The following is a 24,190-nucleotide window of genomic DNA, read 5'->3' on the forward strand; positions in this document are numbered from 1 at the left end:
ATGATTTTGGGGAACGAAAACGTCACAAATCTATATGATAAAAACATATAAAGAACCTTTAAAATATAACAGTCTTTTATTTATTTAATTTTAATTACAGTAGTTAACACACAGTGTTAATTTCAGGTGTACAATATAGGGATTAAACAATTAGTGTTTATCATGGTGTACTAAAGTGGTTGTTTTCTCAACACTATTTGTTGAAGGGACTGTCTTTTTCCCATGTATATTCTTGCCTCCTTTGTCACAGACTGAGCATATAAGCATGGGTTTATTTCTGGGTTCTCTATTCTGTTCCATTGACCTATGTGTCTTTTTTGGCGCCAATACTACATTGTTCTGATTATTACAGCTTTGCAGTATATCCTGAAATCTGGGATTGTGATACCTCCAGTTTTGCTCTTTTTCAATATTGCTTTGGCTATTTGGGGTCTTTTGTGGTTCCATACAAACTTTAGGATTATGTGTTCTACTTCTGTGAAAAATGCTGTTGGTATTTTGAGAGGGATGGCATTAAATTTTCAGATTGATTTGGATAGCATAGGAGATTTTAACAACATTTGTTCTTATAATCCATGTGCATGGAATATCTTTCCATTTGCTTGTATCATCTTCAGTTTCTTTCATCAGTGTTTTATAGTTTTCAGAGTACAGGTCTTCCCTTAGTTGAGGGAACTAAACTTAGTTCCCTCCTCCTTAGTTGAGATTATTCTTAGGTTTTTTTTTTTTGGTGCAATTCTAAATTCTTAATTTCTCTTCCTGTGGCTTCATTATTAGTGTATAAAAATGCAACAGATTTCTGTATAATAATTTTGTATCCTGTGACTTACTGAATTTGTTGATCAGTTCTAATAGTTTTTTGGTAGAGTCTTTAGGGTTTTCTATATATAGTATCATATCATCTGCAAACAGTGAAAGTTTTACTTCTTTCTTACCGATGTGGATGCCTTTCATCTCTTTTTCTTGTCTGACTGCTGTGGCTATGACTTCTACTAGTATGTTGAATAAAAGTGGTGAGGGGACATCCTTGTCTTGTCCCTGATCTTAGAGGAAAAGCTCTCAGTTTGTCATCATTGAGTGTGATGTTAGTTGTAGGTTTTTTGTATATGACCTTTATTATGTTAAGGTATGTTCCTTCTAAACCTACTTTGTTGAGAGTTTTTATCATGAATGGATGTTGTACTTTGTGAAATGCTTTTTATGTACCTACTGAAATGATCATATCTTTATCTTTTCTCTTGCTGATGTAATGTATCACACTGATTGATTTGCTAATGTTGAACCATTCTTGCACCCCAGGAATAAATCCCACTTGATCATGGTGAATGTTTTTTTTTTTTTTTAGTGTACTGTTGGACTCGATTTGCTAATATTTTGTTGAAGATTTTTGCATCTATGTTTATCAGAGAGATTGGCCTGTAGTTCTCTTTTTCTGTAGGGTCTTTTGGTTTTGGTATCAGGATAATGCTAATCTCACAAAAGGAATATAGAAGCTTTCCTTCCTAAAATATTATACAATCTTAAAATAACTTCTTCTTCATTTTCACGGAAGCTCTTAAAAATATGAATATTGGGGGGCGCCTGGGTGGCTCGGTTGGTTGACTTCGGCTCAGGTCATGATCTCACAGTCCGTGAGTTCGAGCCCTGCGTCGGGCTCTGTGCTGACAGCTCAGAGCCTGGAGCCTGTTTCAGATTCTGTGTCTCCCTCTCTCTGTGACCCTCCCCCATTCATGCTCTGTCTCTCTCTGTCTCAAAAATAAATAAAAACGTTTTAAAAAAAATGAATATTGGGATACAATGAGACAGATTTAGAAGGAAACTGTAGCACCACAGAGCCTATAAAGACACGTAAAATCAATTTACCTGGGATGAAAAGTAAAAGAATATCAGAAAGTTTAAGTTTTCTTAATATGTGGAATGAACAGAAATTTCTGCATTAGGCCAAAATGGAACAAAATCCCTCACTGTTAGACTAAGGGTTATTTTTGCTTGAAGGCAATACCTTCTTAACATGGGTCTTACAGGATAGGGTGAGTGATTCATTTTAGCTGCAAGGCAATTCATTTGCAACAGAACAGTATAAAGCTGGTAGGTAAAGTTTGGGTTAAAGACCCATGTTAGGATTAAACGTATAAAAACATGTTAATGAATTTTGTAACACTGGGCCAATCTCATTGTTTGAATGGAGTTTGTGGTTTGGTACATGGGGTACTGAATTTTCAAGTTAATTTACTGGTGGAAAGGTTCCTAGAAATGGAAAGTTATCATCTTCAAGTATAATTTTATAAGGCAAACATACATACGTTTTTTATATGTTAAGTCTGAAGAAAAGTCCATAATACCAAAAAATTATTATTTGGGGAGGGTTACATCTGTCAACAACTACAAGTGGGGGAGGGGCAGACAGAAAGGGAGACAGAGGACCCAAAGCAGGCTCCACACTGTCAGAACAGGGCCCCGATGCAGGGCTTGAATTCACGAACTACAAGATCATGAGCTGAGCTGAAGATGGAAGGTTAATCAACTGAGCCACCCAGGCGCCCCAACGACTAATCATTTTTGCAAACTGCCAAACACATCTGTGGCTATCTGAAGGTATAATTATAATGAATGTAATTAAGCTGGAAAACTTGTCCACCAAACAAAGTTATAAATGAAACTTTAACAAATTAATAATTGTATAACAAGTGTAAAATAACAAAAAAAGGTAGATATTCATTAAATAAAAAATTATGCTCAGATATATATTATAGTTTGAAGTACTGAATAATCAATTATGGTAGCATACTTAAGACTGACACCTAGTCAAAGGGTACAAGCTTCCTGTTATAAGATTAACAAGTTCTGGGAACGTGATGTAGAGCATCGTGATTATAACTAATACTACTATATTATACACTCAAAAATTGCTAAGAAAGTAGATTTTAAATGTTCTTACCATGAAACAGAAATTGTCCTTATGTGACAGGTTGGGGATGTTAGCTAATGCTATGGTGGTAATCATTTTGCAATATACGTAGTATATCAATAGGTTGTATACCCGTAAGTTACACAATGTTATAAGGCAATTATATCTCAATAAAACTGAAGAAAAAAATATTGCCACCTAAAAATTAAGTGTTATGATTTCTTCAACATAACAAAGTAACAAGTAAAATTACCTCCTCCTTTGGAACAAAAAGTGATCAGCCAGCCAACACCAGCAGCAAAAGCAGTTTCTATGGAGTTAACAAAATTTCCTTAAAAGAAAATAAAGCAAATTACCTATTTTTTGAATTCTGGAATTCATAAAAATCCTCTTGAAGCATGTCAAATTCCTATACTAACTCTCCATTGTTTTCATCACATAAAATCTAAATTCATCATTTCATTAAGAAAGAAACTAAGAGTGGCAACCAAGGCCCCTGTGGTCTGAGCTTTGTCTGCCCATTCAGCTAGCCATGTCTCCCCCCAGGCCACTCCACTCACTGCCCGTCTTTTTGTCAGATTCATGATGAAGCACTGCCAGTTTACCAAGTTCACAGTGATCTTTAAAGGCTTCATTTCCATGGCAGGTTGGGTCTGACTTCATTCAAGAAGTCTTTTCTAACCCTTCCTCTTTTCCACATCTGAGTTTTTATGTTCTTCATGTTTCTCTAAGATTGCCTCTATCATAGTAGTTACTACATTGCATTTTAATGGTTTTACTCATGCCTTACTTGCTAAAATAATGAGGCCCTTGAAGCAGGGATTATATATTTTATTACTGCAGCTCTAACATTTAACACGGTTTCCGAGACGTAACTTGTATTTAATGAATGACACGAACACCTTACTAGATGTGAATACTACCATTTCATGGGTACCACAGAGTAGTTAAATAATCCACCTAAAGTCACTTGATGCATCAGAAGTCTAAGATTAGAAGTCAGAGTTTTTAAACTTTCAAATTACACTGGCTGGGCAGGAGGAAGTGATGGCCTGATGCAGTACACTTACGAGAACAATAAAACACTTCGTTAACTAGACATTCAGTTCTACTTTGAAAGTTGTTTCACCTCACATCACATCATATTCATTTCCCACATCTTAACTGTTTGTTCTATACAGATAAGATTCATTTGTTAAATGCCAATTATTTAGCAGAGGTCAGATTAAATAACAAAATTCCCTTCTAAAAAACATGGAAAAGATACTTTAAAATTTCAATATGACCAAAATGTTAACCCTGTTACTGGAGAAAACTTAAAATACCATTTTCAAAGTATCCTTGAAAATAAAACAAATGAAGAAAATAAAATTACCTGTCCATAATTCTGTCACTGTGCTTCTAACATGCTGCATGGCAAAATTCACCAAACTTTCCTTTGATCTGTCACCATGATATTTCACTGCGGCCTATTATTTATTTTTTTTGTAAAAAGAGAAGCATCTTTTACTATTTCTTTTAAAAATTCACTGAAAGTATTACTGAATACTTTTAATTGTACATTATTTTGTATACAATAAGCACTCTGTCTCAAGAGTACAACATTTATAATGGTTAAATTGTGTTAAGACAGAAACTGATGGCAAACATTTAATTTTGAAGTAAAAAAGGTCAAAGTAATGGCATTGAATGTATTCATAACATAATCCAAAATGTTTACTATGACTAGAGCCTAGGTAGATGGCACCTAAAATAGGATTTAAAAACCAAAACATTCTACAAAACGACATATTGGTTTTTCACTATTATTTTTATCATTAAGGTTCCAAATGAAAAAATGCCAACTTTACCCCTTACCATTCCAGACCTAAACATGAAGAGGCTGGGATAACTGTTGACTCCTTTCATTCGGCAAAGCATTCTATCATCGCCACAGTTAACAGCACCGATTCGAAGTAATCCATCTACTTCTTTAGCAAAGTCTCTCCACTATGAGAAAAAATGAACAAGTATTTCTCTGATAAGATAATCTGTCTTTGCTTGAACACTCTCCAAGCTACACATTATCAAAGGAGAGTATTTTTATTTATTTATTTATTTATTTATTTACTTACTTATTTATTTATTATGTATTATTAGTATTTTAAAATCATACAAGTATGCAGTATTTGACAATTGATAGTTATCATTACTATTAATAGAAAAAAATCCTCATACATTAAAAAAGCACTCAACAGATTAGAAGTAATAAAACTTTAATAATCAGGATGTAAAAAATACATACTGTGGGAGCTAAATCATGGCAGTGTGAACATCCTGGGGAGTAAAAGTTCACAAACCACAGTTCTCCAGAATTAACAGCAGCATCTAAAGTATATAAAACCAAAACAACTTAGAATTATTTATTAAAGGTTTCTACATACTTTAAAGTTTTGTTAAGATCAGAATGAAGAAGGCAGGCCTATATCTTTCATACTGCCTTTGTCATTTTCTATACAAGTTTTTCTATAAAAAGAGAACAGACTACAGTTGACCCCTGACCAACATGGATCTGAACTGTGTAGTCCACTTATATGTGTATTTTTCTGATACAGTATAGTACTGTAAATGTATTTGCTCTTATGATTTTAACAATTTATTCTCATTTGCTATAAATATACAGTACATAACATATATGAAAAATATATGTTAACTGTTATGTTATTGGTAAGGCTTCTATCAACAGAAATCTATTAATAACTTTTGGGAGAGTCAAAAGTTTTATTTGGATTTTCTTTTTTTAAAAAATTTTTTTTTTTTTTAACGTTTTATTTATTTTTGAGACAGAGAGAGACAGAGCATGAACGGGGGAGGGGCAGAGAGAGAGGGAGACACAGAATCGGAAGCAGGCTCCAGGCTCTGAGCCATCAGCCCAGAGCCCGACGCAGGGCTCGAACTCACGGACCGTGAGATCATGACCTGAGCTGAAGTCGGCCGCTTAACCGACTGAGCCCCCCAGGCGCCCCATCTGGATTTTCAACTGCAGAGGCAGGGGGCTCAGTTCCCCCAACCTCCTCATTGTTCAAGGGTCGGCTGTATATCAGCTATCAAACTGACAATACCTTAAAAAAAAAAAAAACCTTTTAAGCACATACTTGAATAAAGAGCAACCCTGAGCTTCAGGACACTTGTCACCATGAAACTGTGAAAAGAGGTGGCACAAGGCATCAGCAGCCAAACCTCATCCAGGAGTTTGTGTGGATGAGAGAGATGAAGAAGAGAAACAGTGAGAGATGGGGACTGAAGTTCATCTACTATCTGCAGCACAGCTTAAATACCTGTGTCAGTCAATTCCAACAGCTACTTCAAATTCTGAGGGGATGAAAGATGAGAACTACACAATATAGTAGGACTGTGGGGATTAAATTTAAACTTTGCCCTTACGTCATTTATCTTGGAAAACTGTATTATTAAAAAGTATTAGATCAAGGTTTTTAACAATTTAAAACAAGTATGTATTTGTTAAGCTAATGGATCTGAATACCACATGATATCCAGCCAACAACACATTATGCATTATAATCTATAAAATGACCGATGCAAACTCTTAGAGAACACAGGCAGTAATTTCTTTGGACACTGGCTGTAGCAACATTGTTCTACATATGTCTCCTAAAGCCAACGAAACAAAAGCAAAAATAAACGACTGGGATTACATCCGAATAAAAAGCTTTTGCATAGCAAAGAAACCATCAACAAAAGAAGCAACCTCCTGAATGGGAGGAGATACTCACAAATGATATATCTGATAAGGGATTAATATCTACAATATATAAAAAGCTTATCCAACTCAACACCAAAAAAGCACACAATCTGATTAAAAATGTGCAGAGAATCTGAACAGATGTTTTTCCAAAGAAGACAGACAGATGGCCATTAGCCATATGAAAATCACTAATCATCAGAGAAAAGCAAATCAAAACCATTATAAGATATCACTTTACACCTGTCAGAACAGCTAGAATCAAGAAGACAAAAAATAACAAATGTTGGTAAGGACATGGAAAAAAAGGAACACTGGTGGACTGTTGATGAGAATGTAAATTGGTGCAGAGAGGATCCTCAAAAAATTAAAAACACAAGTACCATATGATCTGGTAATTTCACTACTGGGTATTTACCTAAAGAAAACAAACACACTTATTTGAAAGATAACATGCATCTTTTTGGTTATTGCAGCATTATTTGTAACAGCCAAGATGTGGAAGCAGCCCAAGTATCCATTGACAGATTAATGGATTTAAAAATGTGGTGTACATGGGGGCGCCTGAGTGGCTCAGTCAAGCATCCTACTTCGGCTCAGGTCGTGATCTTGCAGTCCGTGAGTTCAAGACCCGCACTGGGCTCTGTGCTGTTGGCTCAGAGCCTGGAGCCTGCTTTGGATTCTGTGTCTCCCTCTCTCTCCGCCCCTCCCCTGCTCACTTTGTCTCGTTCTCAAAAATAAACATTATAAAGGAAATCCTGCCATTTATGACAATATGGATGAACCTAGGGGGTATTACGCTAACTGTAATAAGTCAGAAAAACAAACACCATAGGATTTCACTTTTATGTGAAATCTAAAAAACAAAACAAATGAATAAACAAACAGCAGAATCAGACATATAAGTATAAACAGATGGTTTCCAGTGGGAAGGAAGGTGTGAGCAAAGGGCAAAATGGGTGAAGGGAAGTGGGAGATACAGGCTCCCAGTTATGGAATAAGTCACAGGAATAAAAGACAGTTGTAGAGAATATAGTCAACAGTGTTGTAATAGAGTTACACAGTGACAGATGGTAGCTACACTTGTGGTGAGAGCAGCATCATACAGAGTTGTTCAATCACTTTGTTGTATACCTGAAACTAATGTAACACTCTGTGTCAACTATACTCAAAAAATAAACAAAAACTTTTTTAACCCTGTAAGGATGCACTCTAACATTCAAGGTAAAAAGGCAAAGACAATTTGCTTTTGGTATAAGTGTTTCTGTATAATTCCATTATCAAAATCAGTTATTAGTAATTTTAAGTAAGTTTCATAAATTATGTAATTATAGTAAGATACCAAAATAAACATACCATTTTATTTATTATTATTTTACTATTTATTTTTGAGAGAGACACAGAATGTGAGTGCAGGAGGGGCAGAGAGAGAGGGAGACACAGAATCCAAAGCAGGCTCCAGGCTCTGAGTTGTCAGCAGAGCCCCATGCTAGGGCTTGAACTCAGAGACCGCAAGATTATGACCTGAGCCAAAGTCAGATGCCTAAGTGACTGAGCCACCCAGGCGCCCCTCAAACATACTATTTTAAATATGCATAACTAATTTAGGTTAGATAGAGACGTGCAAGATTCAATGTTTACCTTCAATTGTAAGACACATGGATCTATGGAAAAAAAAGTTAATCTGTATATTACAGGTAAAGTGTGTAATTTAGGATAAGTTGTTCCGTGGCAATGTTTAGAAAGTATGACCAACAGACCACTCTAAGTGGTTGAAATAATTGCCACCCTGACTTAGGCCCCCAACTGGTAATAATTTAGGTGAAATTTAAATAAACTTAGTGCAAACTTTAACAGAAATGGGATTATTTCATTAGCTATAAATAACTAATGAGGTGGGTATTTATGTATGAAAAAATAATGATTAGACAAAATAGGACTGTTATAAGTCTTCAATAAAAATATGACATATAACAAATCTGAATGGCATTTGACACAAAACCTTGTTCAGAGGGAAAAAATGTCTATTTGGTACTTCGTTTTCATAGAGCACTTCTATCATGTTTGCTCGGTTCCCACTGTTGTTGACTAAGATTAAAAATATTCTTAATGCCATGTTATTAAAGCTCAATGGGATGTTTTTCCAAAACCCAGCAACATAGAATAAAACAAGTATATTTTAAAATGTGACACAGCTAATAACTTTGTGGCCAAGAAAAATGTCAAAATAGGATGAGGTCACAAAGAGAAGAGATAACAGAGATAGATCTAAGAGTGAAAAGCATAAATTACAAAGTAAGAGAAAACTAAAGTATAGGGTATAGGTCAATAAGAAAACATTGATGAATAACTCTTAGGCTAATAGGTTTATTTCCCTTAAAAAACAACAACAAAAAAAAAGAGTAGCATAAGCATGGGCTTTGACATGAATTTGAGCGCATGTCCTGTCTTGTACTGTGTCAGTCAGGAAAGGTTAAGCTACAGAAAACAGATGATTCCAATTATGTCATGGGCTGACAATAAAGGTTTATTCTACCATCTATCACAATCTTATACTAAGTTGGCTGCAACGCTCTTCCAAATCATTTCACCGCTGACCCCTGGCAGGGAGAAGGCTCTATTTTGAACATTCTTATTTCTCATGACAGAGCAAAATGGTGAACACATGCTAGCTTTTAAAGCTTCTGCCCCGGGGGCACCTGGGTGGCTCAGTCGGTTAAGCGGCCGACTTCGGCTCAGGTCATGATCTCGCGGTCCGTGAGTTCGAGCCCCGCGTCGGGCTCTGTGCTGACAGCTCAGAGCCTGGAGCCTGTTTCAGATTCTGTGTCTCCCTCTCTCTGACCCTCCCCCGTTCATGCTCTGTCTTTCTCTGTCTCAAAAATAAACGTTAAAAAAAATTAAACAAAAAAAACTTCTGGCCAGAAGTGACATCCATTACTTCTGTTCACATTTCATCAGCCAAAGCAAGTCATACAGTCACGCCTGACTTCTACAGAGTGGGATGTATAATTCTCCATCACAAAGGAGCACCTCAAGGATAAACAATCAACATAGATGATTAAAATAAAATATACCACAAATACCTATTAGCTGAACTTAAGCATATGTTTTCTTCCTGAAATGCAGTTTGTAATTTATGAAAATAAAACTAGTAATATCGAGGACTGTTGTGAGGATTAAATATGATAAATATTAATTGCCTGGAATAGGAACTTTTGCTCACTAATTATAGCAGTATTTTAATATCATTCTCTTCTACTTATCTACAAAACATTCTAATATGACCACATATTAGTTGACAGGACTTTGTTGTAATAACTCAGAAAGAGGCAGCACAGGACCTGCTGGCAGACAGCACTCTTTTGAAACAACAACAGCTCTATGACACTACACTTTAAAAAAAAACTTTGCCACAATTTTTGTCCCTCAGAATGAAGCCTTTTAGAGGATATTTAATTTTTCATTGATTCATTTTATTGACTGAGGAATAATTCACTCCCTGATATATTATGGGAAAAAGGTAGAAAATGTAGTATATTAGTTAAAGGAAGTTTGTGTAATTGTTTCCAATGCTAGAATTTCATCATTCTTGGTCCAAGGAAAAGGGTTCCAAAAAAAAAAAAAAGCCTACGTCGATGAGAAGCAATCCAATCTAGCCCACATTCCTGAGATTCTTCAAAACCTAACTAAGGATCCAGTTATTGCACCTACTCTAGCAAACAAGGCCCAGAATATTCAGAAATTCACCCTTTATGGGCTGTGCTTTGCATCATTTCCAACACACTGAATGGAAAGTTTTGCTAGATGCCCTTATACCTTGTGTTAACTAGTGTTAAGTATGTCTGGTTCATGATAAGAAGACCCTGAAAATAACACTAACTACTCTCCAAAGAAAAGTTTTCTGACAAACGTTAATTGAACAAAATCCTAGATTTCTCTTTATTAGGAAATGATGGGGATGTAAAAAAAGAAGAAAAAGGAAAAAAGAGGCAGAGGCGCTGTGAGCTCCTCTGTCATTTCTTAAGCATTTCTTCAAAAGGATGCCTATACTGTGTAGGCACTACTCAGAATGACTAGTGTAAGTGCAAGATGTCCTCTGCTCCTGCAGATACTGTCTAGAACCTGCTTATCATGACAGATATCATATTCTTCTGTGACATGTAAAAAGATAATATGCACCATGTTCAAGGGGAAGAATAACATTTTTAAAGCTTTCAAAGTGAATTTATTAAACACATTTTCTCTTCTGTACTATAGTTAAGCATTCTGGAGTTCACTCCTGATAAAAGTGAACTATGTAATTTGGACTAACTCTCCCAATACAACTGCAAAATTGGACAAAATATAAAAGATTTCTGTTGAAAGCATCAGAGAATTACCAATGTAGTAAAGAATTGGGGGGCCAAAGTATGGGAGCAGGTGGAAATCACAGAGCCAATGTTAGAAAAGGTAGTTGATAGGCAAGATACTGAGCAGAGTTTTCAATACATTCAGGAGGCTAGAGGGACAAAAATGGGAGTGGACACATAGAAGAAAGGGTCCTGTGAATAAAGATGAACTGGAAAGTGACCAGTCCTCTCAAAGTCCAAAAAGCTCAGCTTTTCGATCGCAGTCCCTGCTTGGATAAAGCTGATCTGAGATTGTTAGTGACCTCACCCTAGAAGATAGCGTAACTCCTCTCAAGAGAGAGAACATACATAACTTTAAAATATCTTTGTAATTATACGTGTGATTACTTATACAAAAGACAAGCCTGAGTAACCCAAACGAATAGAAATAACTGGTAATAGAAAGAGACCCACAACCAAGAAGGCTAATGTGATATTTATACAAGTACAAATTGATACTACTCTCTTGCCACCTCACCTCAGCTTCTTCAACTAAAACTTCACTCAGGACCAGCTAGTCTCACCCCAGTAACACACAAAGTAGTATCAGACATGAGATGCAATGGCAACAACTATACACTGAACCTATCAGTATTATTTATTGCTTTTGAAAACTTACCTCTAAGGTTTTGTATTTTTAACTACTCCTTGGGGTTCTATATGAAATATTAGCAATTCTTAACTGTTCCATAGTGACACACTGAAAAAAGTTTGAACCCATATACAGTGTACATCAGGGAAGTCTCCCCTTCCTGGGTGGGCTCATTAGCTTGCAAGTTCTGTTCAGTGCCTCCAACTATATCTCCAAATCCAGTTTTCTGCCCCACTGTTCCACAAAACACTCACTGGCAGACTAACAGACGAGCGATAATAATAACCATACAGGAAGGCAATAGGTTCCTACAACTACATGCAGCTCATACCATCAGTTCTGTCTACCAACAATCTAAAATAATCAAAGTTTCTTCAATCTCCTTTGGATGGAAGGTACGTTTTCTATTCACTCCACTCAGAACTTGAACAAGCATTCATGTGTTGAGTCTATGGACAAAGTGATGTACTAGATAGCTCTGTGTAGGCTGGAGCTTACCGACAGGATGTAAAAAATAAGAATAAAATTCTTGGTCAGAAGAAACTGTTCAAAATCAAGTAACTATAATATATATTTTTATAATGATGTATGTAAGAAACATACATATACATTTATTGCAGCTAGATGCTATTTTTCATTTCTAAATTAGAGATTATAATAGAGCAAAACAATTGAAATTTGAAATAAAATATACTGATCAAAATAGAAAAGAGTAAACCTATTTCATTATACTTGTACAAACTCTGAAAAGTGTAAGACTAATCCAGTATTTAAAATTTTCTAAAATGCAATGGAAAACTGCAACAGAACTGTATTTTTATATCCATTTTCACATAAATCAAAGTCAAAAGAAATCTGCTTCCAAAATAACCACAAAGTTACCCCTAACTCTGCAATCCAAAAGCTCCCAAACTGGAAGTTTGCAAGTTCGCAGTAAGCTCCCCGGGCTTCCAAACCTGTCCTGACCTGATCTGGGGCTATGTATTACTTTTACTTTTTTTTTTTTTTTTTTTAGTATACATACTTATGCATTTCTTGGCAGAAATTATAACGTTTTAAGAATGCCTAGGTGGCTGAGTCGGTTAAGCATCTAACTCTTTATCTCAGCTCAGGTCATGATCTCACGTTTCTGATATGGAGCCCTGTGTCACGCTCTGTGCTGACAGCAAGTGGCCTGCTTGGGATTCTCTCTCTCCCTCTCTCTCTCTGCTCCTTCTCTGCATGTGCACGTCCCTCTCTCTCTCTCTCTCTCTCTAATAAATTAAAACACTGTCTTAAAAAAGTATACTGCCCCACATTCTGCAAAGAACATTATTTGATACATGGTGTATACTGTGAAAATTATTATTTAAAAAAATTAAAAATCTGTTTTAACATGTATTCATTTCTGAGACAGTGCGAGTAGGGGACAGGCAGAGAGACAGGGAGACACAGGATCTGAGGCAGGCTCAGCTATCAGCTCAGAATCCACAAACCGCGAGATCATGACCTGAACTGAAGTGGGACGCTTAACTGACTAAGCCACCCAGGTGCCCCTATACTGTGAAAATTATTAAAGGGTAACTTCACTAGAGTCAGAGACTAGAATGAGGAGCCATACCTCTCAGCATCAATTACAGGAAGAATTGTCCATTACAGACCCCAACAGAATCATCATCAACAGAAAAGAATCATCAATTATAGGCCTCAACAAGAAAAGATGTATTTGAATTTCCTATAAGAAATTGACTACTTCTACATATCAGCCCGCGAGAAACTGTCATTACCCTGAACTCTTGCTTTCCTCCCAATGGATTTTCATTCAGAACCCCTCCCAACTTCCTCCTTCTCCATAAAATAACGTTCTTCTCCTTTGTTTATTGGACCTTGCCTACAATCTTGCCCTAGCTTGCATATCCCAAAATGCAGTTCTCTGCTATTCCTCAATAAACCCATTCTTTTGCTAGTAAAACAACTATTTTAATGTTACATTATTATTACTTGGTGATCAGCCATGGGATCCAGACAGGACCCCCAACAACCAGGAGACTGGTGAGCAAACAAGCGCAGGTATCCACAGAGCCAACTGAGCATACTGCTTCCTTACAAACCTGGAGTTTGAGGTTAACTTTTTTCCTGGATTTCAAGTTCTGTTCTCTGTGTTCTAAGCTCTCCAAGCTTTATTCAGGATTTGTTTCAAGGCTTTGTCCTTAAGAGTACTTGTTTGGCCTTTGGTCCAACTCCTTTTTAGAACCAGACTGCTCCTGTTGGAACTGTGTCGACCTTTGGCTCAACTCCTTTTTGTGACACACCATTTCTATAGAAACTGTTTTTGTTGGGAAAGTGCTAGCCTTCGGTCACCTCTTTTCTGGAACTGGACTGTTCCTGTTGGAACTGTGCTGGTCTTCAGTCTGATTCCTTATGGAATCAGGCTGTATCTATTGGAATTTTTCTTTTTGCCTTAGAAAAAAAACCTCTAAGAAATGGGATCCCAGTCATCAAAATGTTTTTCTAGGGCACCTCCACTTCTAGGACCCCAGCTGGTTTTATGTTTAAAACTACGGTCCTTCCTCATGCCTATTTCTAACTAAATGGACCCACTTAACTAAACATAATTTAGAACTTCAGTGGCCATTACAGTGAACTTTTGATTTCCTTAAACCAACTTTTCACAAAACTAAATTGGATAGACATGGCTCTACAACTGTCAAAACTGAATGAGATGTCTACATGGATTGGCATTTGGAAGCATCCAAACGTTATCAGGAACCTAAAATTGCCTCTATAAAATATAATTTCTACACTGACTGAGGCAAACAACTAAAAAAAGACAAAAAGGCTTCCAAGGCCTCCCTTCCCCAACCCATCTGGTCTCAAGACTCCTGGCAGCCCCCCTCCTGCTCAGGCCCAACTCCATTGCCATCATCCTCCCTCACGCCTCACCTCTTCTATACCCTTGGTTTCCTCATTCAAATTCTCTCACTGAACTTCTCTTCCTCAGAATCTCTCCCAGCTCTCTCCTCTCCTAAATCTTTTAAAACCTGCCCCATTAGAGACTTCTGAGGATCCAAATAACCCCCAAATTTCTTCTGTTCCCTGGACTAAGGCTGAATTCACAAGCCATAGTTAAAGAGTTTCCTAAAGTGACTGAGGACCCCCACAGATTTGCTGAAGATTTTAGCAGAGTTATTCAAACTTACCAACCTGGTTTCTCAGATATATATCAGTTAGTCTACATGCTTGTAGATGAACTGGGCCAGGCCAAGGAGTGGAGAAACTAGCCCGGTGGAAACATCCTGAAAGGGATTCAATCACACAAACAGATCCCTAACTTTTGGCAAGACATCAGAACACTTGGCTGGAAACCTCCACGGAGAAATTACAGTGGCCTTTCCTAGGCCTGTTGATTGGAACTAAATTTAGGCTTGCACAAAAGCCTGATGAATCTATTCATGACTATTACAATCATTCAAACTGTCTTTAAAGAAAATTCTGATCTTGCTGTAGATGTTGAATCCACACAGGTAGCATTTAACTTTATGTTTATTAGCAGGCTGAACTGGGGTCTTTCTCTTTTAATTAAAAGAACCAAGATGAATGTGAAACTATGTCCACTCTAGATTTAATTTAATTTGGCAAACCAGCCTGCTTGCACCCTAGACGAATTACCTGAAAGACTGCTAAAATTCTTAATTTTCAACTCCAGCAAATGAAAGCCCCTAAGCAAAACCAAAAACCTCCTACTTTCTATTACTGCAAAGAGCCAGGACATTGGAAAAAAGATTGTTACCCTCTTAACTGCTTCAGACATCTTCAGCCTTCTAGCCAGCCTTTCCAATGTCCTCCTAATTCCCAATGATGGGACTCCAAGGAACTACAAGTGGTCTTCCCAATCTTCCCACTTCATCAGGTTGGGGAAATCACTCTCCAGATTGGGAATGCATTTCTCTCTGTCCTTGACACCAGAGCTACAGTCTGGAAGCTCCATCTCACTGCTATGAAATAGACCTGCTTCAGCATACTAAAACAGTTCAAACAGTGGGGGTCTTGAATCAACCTCTGCAGGTTCCTATCATCCTATCCCCTTTTGTCTAGGCCCTTTAAGGAGTACACACTTTTTTCTCCTTAGTTCTGCCACCCCATTCAGTTATCAGGCTGAGATTTCTTAGAAAATATTATGCCAGAATTCCTTTCTCCCAAAAGGGGGAAATAATTTTACAATTTGAGATTGGTAATTAAAATACCCAACCAGGTAAGTTAAACGACCCTTCAACATCTTTTATTATATCTGATGGTAACACAGCGGAGCCTGGGGACAATGATCATTTGTTCCTATTGGATCGGCTATCATCCTCTTTATGTGCAAGATCTTCCACTGATACTGGCACAATCTACAGTGCATCTCCCATCAAGATTCAAACAGATCCCTCAACCCCCTCCCCAGAATTAATGAATACCTTAAAGAAGTCCTTCAAGGCATCCAGCCCACACAGAAGATTACAAGGCTCAGGGTCTCATTATTCCCTGCACTAGTGCCCATGACATCCTTATTTTACCTATGAGAAAACTAAATGGCCAAGAAAGGAGGTTTGTTCAGGACCTCCAAGCAATAAATAACATTTTTATCACTTGGCACCCTGTTGTTCCTAACCCCCATAGGCTACAGATATCTATTCCCACACAAGCAAATTTTTCACTACTATCTATATAGTACACTTTTAGTATTCCAGTTGGTAAGGCTAGCCAATTTATTTTTGTTTGTATTCTGGAAGAACAGAAATATACCTGAACAATAATGCTCTAAGGTGTCACAGAGAGTCCTTCTCATTTTTTCCAAACCTTAAAAGCTGATTTGGATGACATAGTTTTCTCAGGTTCTACTTTGTTACATTTGCTTCTCTGCTGCCCTTCTCAAACCTCTTCACAGGAAGACAATACCTACCCCTTAAAACTTTTGGACTTGGACATAAAGTCTCCAAAGAAAAAATGCAGTTTGCTCAAACTTAGGTTCTACACTTAGGGTGTAGACAAACAAAACCAGGGAACAAAACCTGATTTCAGAATAAGGGCTACATTTGGATTCTGGGAGGCTTCATTGCATCCTGACTTCCCTCAAATCTAAAACTAATATTTAATTACAACGTTTTCTTGGACTGACTAGCCAATGTTGAAACTGGAGTCCAAACTTCTCTCTTATAGCTCAACCTCTATATGCTTTACCAAAAAAAAAAAAAAAAAAAAAAAAAAGACAAACCTGACTCTATTATTTGGAAACACCAAGCACAGCTTTTAGGACTTAAAAAACAAAACAAAACCTGATGAAGTCCCTCGCTTTTGGACACCCAACTTCCCTTTTTTCTCTTTGTATGTGAGAGAGAAGGGAAGACTGCCTGCATTTCCCAAACCTCTGCAAAAAGGGGGAAATCTCTTCTTCTGATTATGGCCTTTCAGAAACACCCTCATCATGATTCTGTGATCACATTAATTCTTTAGCTGCTTTTTCTGAAGGATTAGAAGCTTTGGAATCCACAAGTCTTTCTTTCATTTATTATCTGACTCTAAAACTCTTATCTAAATTCATGGCCTCTCAATTTGCAACCTTACAGGCTGTATTATTAGGTAACATTTGTTTCCAAACAGTTGTTTTGAGATAACAATACTGTTTTAATACATCTTTGAGGTTTTGCTATTTTTTTTTGAGGTTCTGTTATTTTTTGCAAGAAGTTGATTAGCTATTACTTCATGTTTATACTTGCACAGTATCCTCCCAAATGCACTTGGTTAGTTCAGTGTGCTTTTGCAGTATTCACCGTTTTGCTTTCATGGCCACTTTAAGTGGGACTTCCAGAAGGCATCCATAACTCTGCAGGGAGAACTTTTCTCCCTGAAGTTGGAGTAAATGCCAATAAATATTTTCAGTTAGCTACTTTCAGATCTCGGGTCTTGGTTTAGAACCAAGAATTTTGTTACTTCTTGTTTTGCATATATCTTAAGTGTTGTATTTTGTTGTCTGCCAATCTTTTGTAACAATCATGTACCCAATAAAGAAATGATCTCCAATGTTTACGATCTTTATAAATATGAACTATACACGAGAAGTGCATGAGAGTTCTCTTTTCTCGCCTTCCTCATTAATGAAATGAGGCCATAAGTGGCTTCTAACTGCTATGTACCTTCCTGAAAGATCCTTCTTGGGATTGAGGAACAAAACCATTAAATATGAAATAACTGACTCTTGATTAGGTATACTTTCAGAAAAAGATCTTGATCAAAAAGGGGAAATGTAAAAATTAATACAGGAAAACCTCACTAAAGTGGACTGGGAAAGTGAAAAGGTGGAAATCACATGACTCAATGTCAATTACAGGAAAAACTATCAACTGCAGACCCTAACACAAGAATTATCAAAGGAAAAAATGATCAATTATAGGTCAGAACAGGAAAAGATGTACACTGAATTTTTATAAGAAATTGACTACCCCTGCAAATCAGCTAATGAGAAACTGTCATCACTTTGAATTCCTGCTTTTCTAATAGACTTTCATTCAAAACAACCCCTCTGAACTTCCTCCTCCTCCTCCATAAAAGAACATTACTTTTATTTGCTAGACTGGCCTTTGGTTTTGCCATAGCTTGTGTGTCCTGAATTATAATTTTCTGCTATTCCTGAATAAACCTATTTTTGCTAGTAAAACTATTATATTTAAAAAGTTAACAATACCACATTATCTTGCTGCAATCAAAAAATTTTCTAAATTTCAAATATATCTGTCCTCAAGAGTTTTAGGTAAGAGACTGGTCTTGGACCAATTTTAGAAAATCATATGCCCACAAACTTACCAAACTCTCTTCTATCCAATGTTATGATTTCAGGATCATCATCATAAATACCTAATTTAAAAGCAAACATTATAAAATTAACAGTTTATCATAAAAATAAATTACCACATAGAAACAGATTACTTAGGTCTTGTTTTAAACACCAAAAAAATTAGATTACTATACTAAATGTCAAAGTTGAAGAAAGTGCAATAAACAGAAAGACCAAGAGTAAATAATACCACTGGTAATGCATCTAAAGAATGATAAAAAACAAAAAATTAGTTTCCCGATATGGACTGTTGCAGCTATGTTTGTGGGTTCCCAATACCCACAATTTCATCTCCACAGAAAATTTCTATTATTTTTTAATTTTTAATTTTGCAATAATTATAGACTACCAGGAAGTAGTAAAAATAGCATAGACTTACATGTTCCCTTCACTCAGCTTCCCCTAATGATGACTTATGTAGTTTTAACAAAATCTAGGAAATTGACACTGATACCTTACTGTTAACTAGAGACGTCACTTCCTTTTCTGATTATGTTTTTTTTTAAATAAATAGTATCACTAAAGTATTTCCTACTGTTAAAAGTCTTATTAGAATGTTTATAGAGACAAAGACCAACTTAATTAATACAAATTTTACTTATCGTAATTAAAACCAGTGTGAGAAAATTTGTTTCTATATAAGATACCAAAATAATACTAGTGATGGATATAAACCAGGTGTCAGTAAACTTATTCTGCAGAGGCCAGTTAAATAGGCCTTGTGGGACACATGGTTTCTGTCACAACTATTCAATTTTGCCCCTGAAGTGAAAGAAGCCACAGATAATATGCAAATAAATGAGCATAATTTTATTCTAATTATCATATTCTCATAATTCTATGATTAATTAAAACCTTACAAGAACAGGTGGCTGGCCAGATTTTAGCCCATGAAATGTAGACTACTGATATCAGATATATACTACTGAGCTGCAGTGATATATTAGAAAATACTATTTTGAAGGAAAAAAAAAAGGCAGTCTTGAGAAACAAATACTCCAGATATGAATTTAAAATATTTTATGTAGTCTAATATAAAAGCATACCTCAGTTCTTAGTGTGCATTTGAGGCTAATCAATAATGAAGAGAAATACCGGGTAAGCAAATGCTCCCTCTAGCCTTGCTGGATACCTGTGTTTACTTTACCTGCCCTTGATTTCTTTAACTTGCTTCCTCCCTCCACACTTCCCTCATTTCTTATTCCTGTCAACACGTCAATCCTATTATTAATAAGGATTCCACAAGAGAAGGATGGCATTTCTACTGAACTGACCACTATTAAAGGAAACTTTAGATTTTCTTGGAAAATATGATGCTTTAAAAATACCAAAAGGCTTTAGGATTTAACATCTACTGCAAATATTCTTTTTTTAATTAAACTACAATCCTTATTTTAAAAGTATCTAACAAGATCATAACCAAAATACCTTCACATCTGTGCAGACAAGATCTACATACCACCTGACTTTCCTTTTGAACGCAGCTCCCATGTTACATTAAACAGAGTCAAGGTGACACATATTAACTGCCTATGTTAAGTGGTGAAACAAAATTAATTTTCTAAATTTACTCAAATAAAAAACAAGATTTCACAGGGTATCATATCACCTTACCAAAATCATAACGATAATAATTCCAGCTTTCATATTGGCCACCTTCTTGATTATCTGCAAGTCCCTTTTCTCCGTATTTGTCATACTTTTTCCGCAGATCTTCATCTTTGAGTACTTCATATGCTCTATTTATTTTTAAAAAATCACTATGTGCGTTTGGGTTATTCTATTAAAATATTAGACATAATAGTTGTTTCAGATATGTGATCAAGTATCTCCAAAACCTCTATGAAGTTTTAATTTAACCTTGAAATTTCTGGGAGAACAGACATCAAAATAAGGAGGAAGAATACAGTATGAAATGGGTTATTATGGATTGAAATTAGAAAGTATTTTGAAGAACTATAATCTTCCAAAAAAAAAAAAAAGAATAAGAAAAGAACAGAGAAATGAGAATTGAGGCCTCAAAAAGCTGAAAGATATGGCCCTACAATATAAGTCATTCCTTAGATGAAATGTAATTGAGAAAAACTAATAAAACCTTGAAACCTTTAATTTTGTAAATATTATTTTTTATCCCAAGACAATTACAAAGAAATTTGTAGGTAATTTTTCTATTTGAGGCAAAATCAACATATTAACCAAAACAAACAAACAGAAATGTCCCCCAATCCATCAAATGATTAAATGAGACTAGTATCAGAGTAAAACTCAAAACTGGATTGGAAATGTTCCTCATTCGTTACTCTTTCACAGAACTGGTTTTTGAAGAATGCTTTCATCTAAATAATAATTAGGTGTAAAAGGTTTACTATCTTTCATATGGAAACTTAAAAATCATATTTCTGAAATTTTAAAGAAAAATATGAAAAAATAAAAATTCTAAATATAATAGAAGGTAAATCTCCAGGGAAAGATAACCAACCAACAAGTTTTAGTGAAATATTGATTCTACTGCTGAACTTTATGCAATCAAAATAAAATAACCCTTTTAGGCATTTTATATAGAAAACAGAAAATTATAAACCATACCTTTCAAATCCTTGAGGAGTTAAATCTCATTAAAATAATTAGATACATTATAAAAAATACCATAAGTATTAAAACTAAATTAGTTTTGAAAGATGACGTAATTGAATACATAATCAAATATTTATGCCTGGAATTACCTGGATTTGGCTGCTCTTAAGTTTTCATTTGTAATAATTTCTGACTCTGGTGTGGGATTTGTGCATGGAGAAAACAGTACAAGTTGAAGCATGTTATTATGAGTTATTACTGCCATTTTTAGCAAGAAACTTCCAAGTTCTAAGGGAGTAATTTTCCTATTACAGTTATAAAATACTTGTTCTTAACTTACTTTACTGAGAAAACTACTTCAACGACCCCATAGACATTATCGTTGGTTTTGGAATTAACATCTGTAATGGAACTGGTACAACTCAGTTTTCAAATTAACAGGGAATTGCATTTTTGATATCAATATTCTTTCACACTGTTCTCAACCAGAATATTTTGCTGCTTCTGTTTTTTAGTACAGAAGCTAAATTGTGACTTTTGACATGTGATTGTTTTTAAGCATTTTGAGCACTTAAAATTTAACTATGTATCAAAACTTCACTGAAATACATTAATCAGATGTATTTAAAGAGAAAACTACCTACCGGGTTTTTATCAGGATGTAGCTTCAACGCCAATTTCTTAAAAGCTTGTCTTATTTCTCTACTGCTTGCAGTTTTGGATACTCCAAGTAAACTGTAAAAATCCTGATCTGTGCCCACTAAAACGGCCATATACACTATTAGAAAACACAGAATGACCCTTTTCAAGTCTCTGACGTAGTCATTTTTATTTAACCAGACTCCCATTCTTTTTCTTACACAAGTTCTGATTTAAGTGAACATTAAGATACACGCTGGTTCCAACTGATAGAATATGCAGGTTTGAGAACTTCTGTTCACATTACTCCCAGGGCGAATCAAGCATCATGAAATTTCCTCCCAAAATGTCAATCTAAAGAGAGGAAACAAGGTAGTTAAAAATACATTAAAAAACAAACAAACAAAAAAACCCAGCAATAACGCTGTTAAATAACATGGCCAGTAATACAAGCTCCATTTGATGGCAAATCAGGGTGAGTGCCCAGGCTCTATTCTTTGGGGGCCCCTTCACTGCTTCCATATCCAGGTAGCCAGATTTGTGAAACCACTCAAGATAGGAGGTAAGTGTAAAGGGTAGTGTGCGGTTGTAGCTAGCTAGAACACTTTGAAAACAAATTCAATGATTTGCTCTGATCAGCACCAGAACACAAGTCTGGGAAAAAAACGTTTCCTTCCTTTTCCATCTAGCTTAATTAAGCACAGCTCTTTTGTAAAACCACTTCCTTTTTGGCCACTTCTTTTACCACTGTAAGACTACATCGTTTTCATTTTAATCAGATTTCACTTGTAGAAAATATCCTTTGGAAGGACTAGAAGGAAGGAAGGGTCCTTTCAAAGAGTATTTTTCATACACCTCTTCCAACAAGGGCAGTGAATTTACATTGTTAGACAACATACTTAGTATGCCCGGTTTGTTCCGAATTTTCTCAAAAGGTCCTTACACTACATGTAACTAGGGACTACTTTATATAAATAGTCGAATAATAACTACAAGTTAACAGTGTAATTTTATCGCAAAGTTTACATCTAAGATAAATAAAAATGAAAAGGGAACAGAAAAGGAGAAGGAATCAGTTACTTTAACATGCTCACCTGTGTAGGGTCAATAATCTCCACTTCATCAGATCACAAAAGATACCAAAACACTTTGCAAATCTAACCTTCTTAGCATTGTTTCTCCTTTCTTCATTTAATCCTAAATGTCTAAATCTTCTCCTTACCTGCGAACGGTCTTTGGCTCATTTCTAACTTGTTTCATGCAACCAAAACATAACTTTGTAAAGCATAGTGATGGCGAGTAACAAGTATCAGACTAAAAAACTAGAGGAAAATAGAGAACATATTCTCCAATACCACTATGGGACAAGTGGTGTTGCTAGCGGTCGTTCTCAGTCAGCGTGGGTGTGGTTGACTTGATCTCCGCCAAGCTTCGGGGACAGGTGGAAGCTGCAGGTAAAGGCAGTATGAAGGATTTCTGGCTGCCATCACCCCAGAATAGGATGCGGGGAGAGGGGAAAGTTGGGGAAGTCCCGTGAAAGAGACCAAGAAGTGCTGCTGGTGTGTGAAGTCTCCGGCCGGGTTAGGGTGAAAAGAGACTGAGTGACTGAGGCTTAAGTGAGAGAAACTGTAGCAAGACGTGGGGAGACGAGGTCAGAAGGGTGATGATGTAGATAATCAGAAAAAGATGGGGAGCGAGAACACAAAACCCGTCGCAGGGGCAGAGAGGAAGGGAGGGGAGACTGAGGTGCACAGGCATTGCGCTCTCCCTTCCAGGAGGGCCCAGGCCGCCGCCGGCTCCTACAGAGCCCCGGGCCCCGGCCCATGCCCACCTCAGTGTAGCGGGGTCGCCTCCTGCAGCTACTCCCCCATCCTCAATTCCCGGCGGCGGACCCCACCCGGCCGAGCGCAAGCTGTGCGCGCGTTAACAAAGCGCGCACTCTCCGACCGCCGGGCCGCCGCGCTCGGGATGGGGGAGGACGAGCCGCACCGGCAGCAACGAGCGCTGCAGTTCCAGTCGGCTCCTCGCGCCCCGGTCCCCACGGCGAACCGGGGCGGGGCCTGGCGCGGGGCACTGTGGGAAAGGCGGAGAGGACGCGGCCTGGGAACACCCGCAGCAACTCGGCGGGCGCGGCGGCAGCTGGGTGGGGAGGGCGGTTTAGCTTTAGGTTGACGTGGCCATCAGCGTTGAATCCGGGTCCGGCTCCGGGTCCAACCCGGAGCTGAAAAACCTGTTCAACCCCAGAAGCCCGCGCCCCCGCATTAAACCAGCTGGCGCACGCCGCAGGCCGGAAGGTAGGTTGGGGGAGCCCGCCCCTTCCTTCTCCCGTTGCTATGGTGACAGGGAAACCTGGGAGGCGGGTTTAGGCGTGCAATTTCCGTGTGGCCATATTCTTAAAGGGAAATTAGAGCTATAGAGCGTTTTTCTGGTTGGTGGGTGGGTGTGGCAGAGAGGGGAAATTTTGTGGATAAAGGGGAGCTTTATCTAGCGGGCTGAA

General features: G+C 37.1%; 1 protein-coding gene across 2 annotated transcripts in view; it reads right to left on the bottom strand.

Moving 5' to 3' along the window:
• DNAJC10 (DnaJ heat shock protein family (Hsp40) member C10) overlaps positions 1 to 23,979 on the bottom strand; it is a 53,257-nt gene extending 29,278 nt beyond the window's left edge. Inside the window, exons 1-8 of one of the 2 annotated variants that reach the window (XM_058712174.1) lie at positions 23,525 to 23,979; positions 21,699 to 22,047; positions 20,095 to 20,260; positions 18,450 to 18,500; positions 5,193 to 5,275; positions 4,766 to 4,897; positions 4,284 to 4,377; positions 3,162 to 3,239 (exon numbers count right to left, since the gene is read on the bottom strand). In XM_058712174.1, coding sequence (XP_058568157.1) covers positions 3,162 to 3,239; positions 4,284 to 4,377; positions 4,766 to 4,897; positions 5,193 to 5,275; positions 18,450 to 18,500; positions 20,095 to 20,260; positions 21,699 to 21,902 — 808 coding nt within the window. In that variant the 5' untranslated portion in view covers positions 21,903 to 22,047; positions 23,525 to 23,979. The other variant, XM_058712175.1, reaches the window with a different exon arrangement.
• Positions 23,980 to 24,190: the final 211 nt, after the last annotated feature.

The sequence above is a fragment of the Neofelis nebulosa genome, chromosome 2, assembly GCF_028018385.1.
Source record: "Neofelis nebulosa isolate mNeoNeb1 chromosome 2, mNeoNeb1.pri, whole genome shotgun sequence".
Classification (NCBI taxonomy): Eukaryota; Metazoa; Chordata; class Mammalia; order Carnivora; family Felidae; genus Neofelis; species Neofelis nebulosa.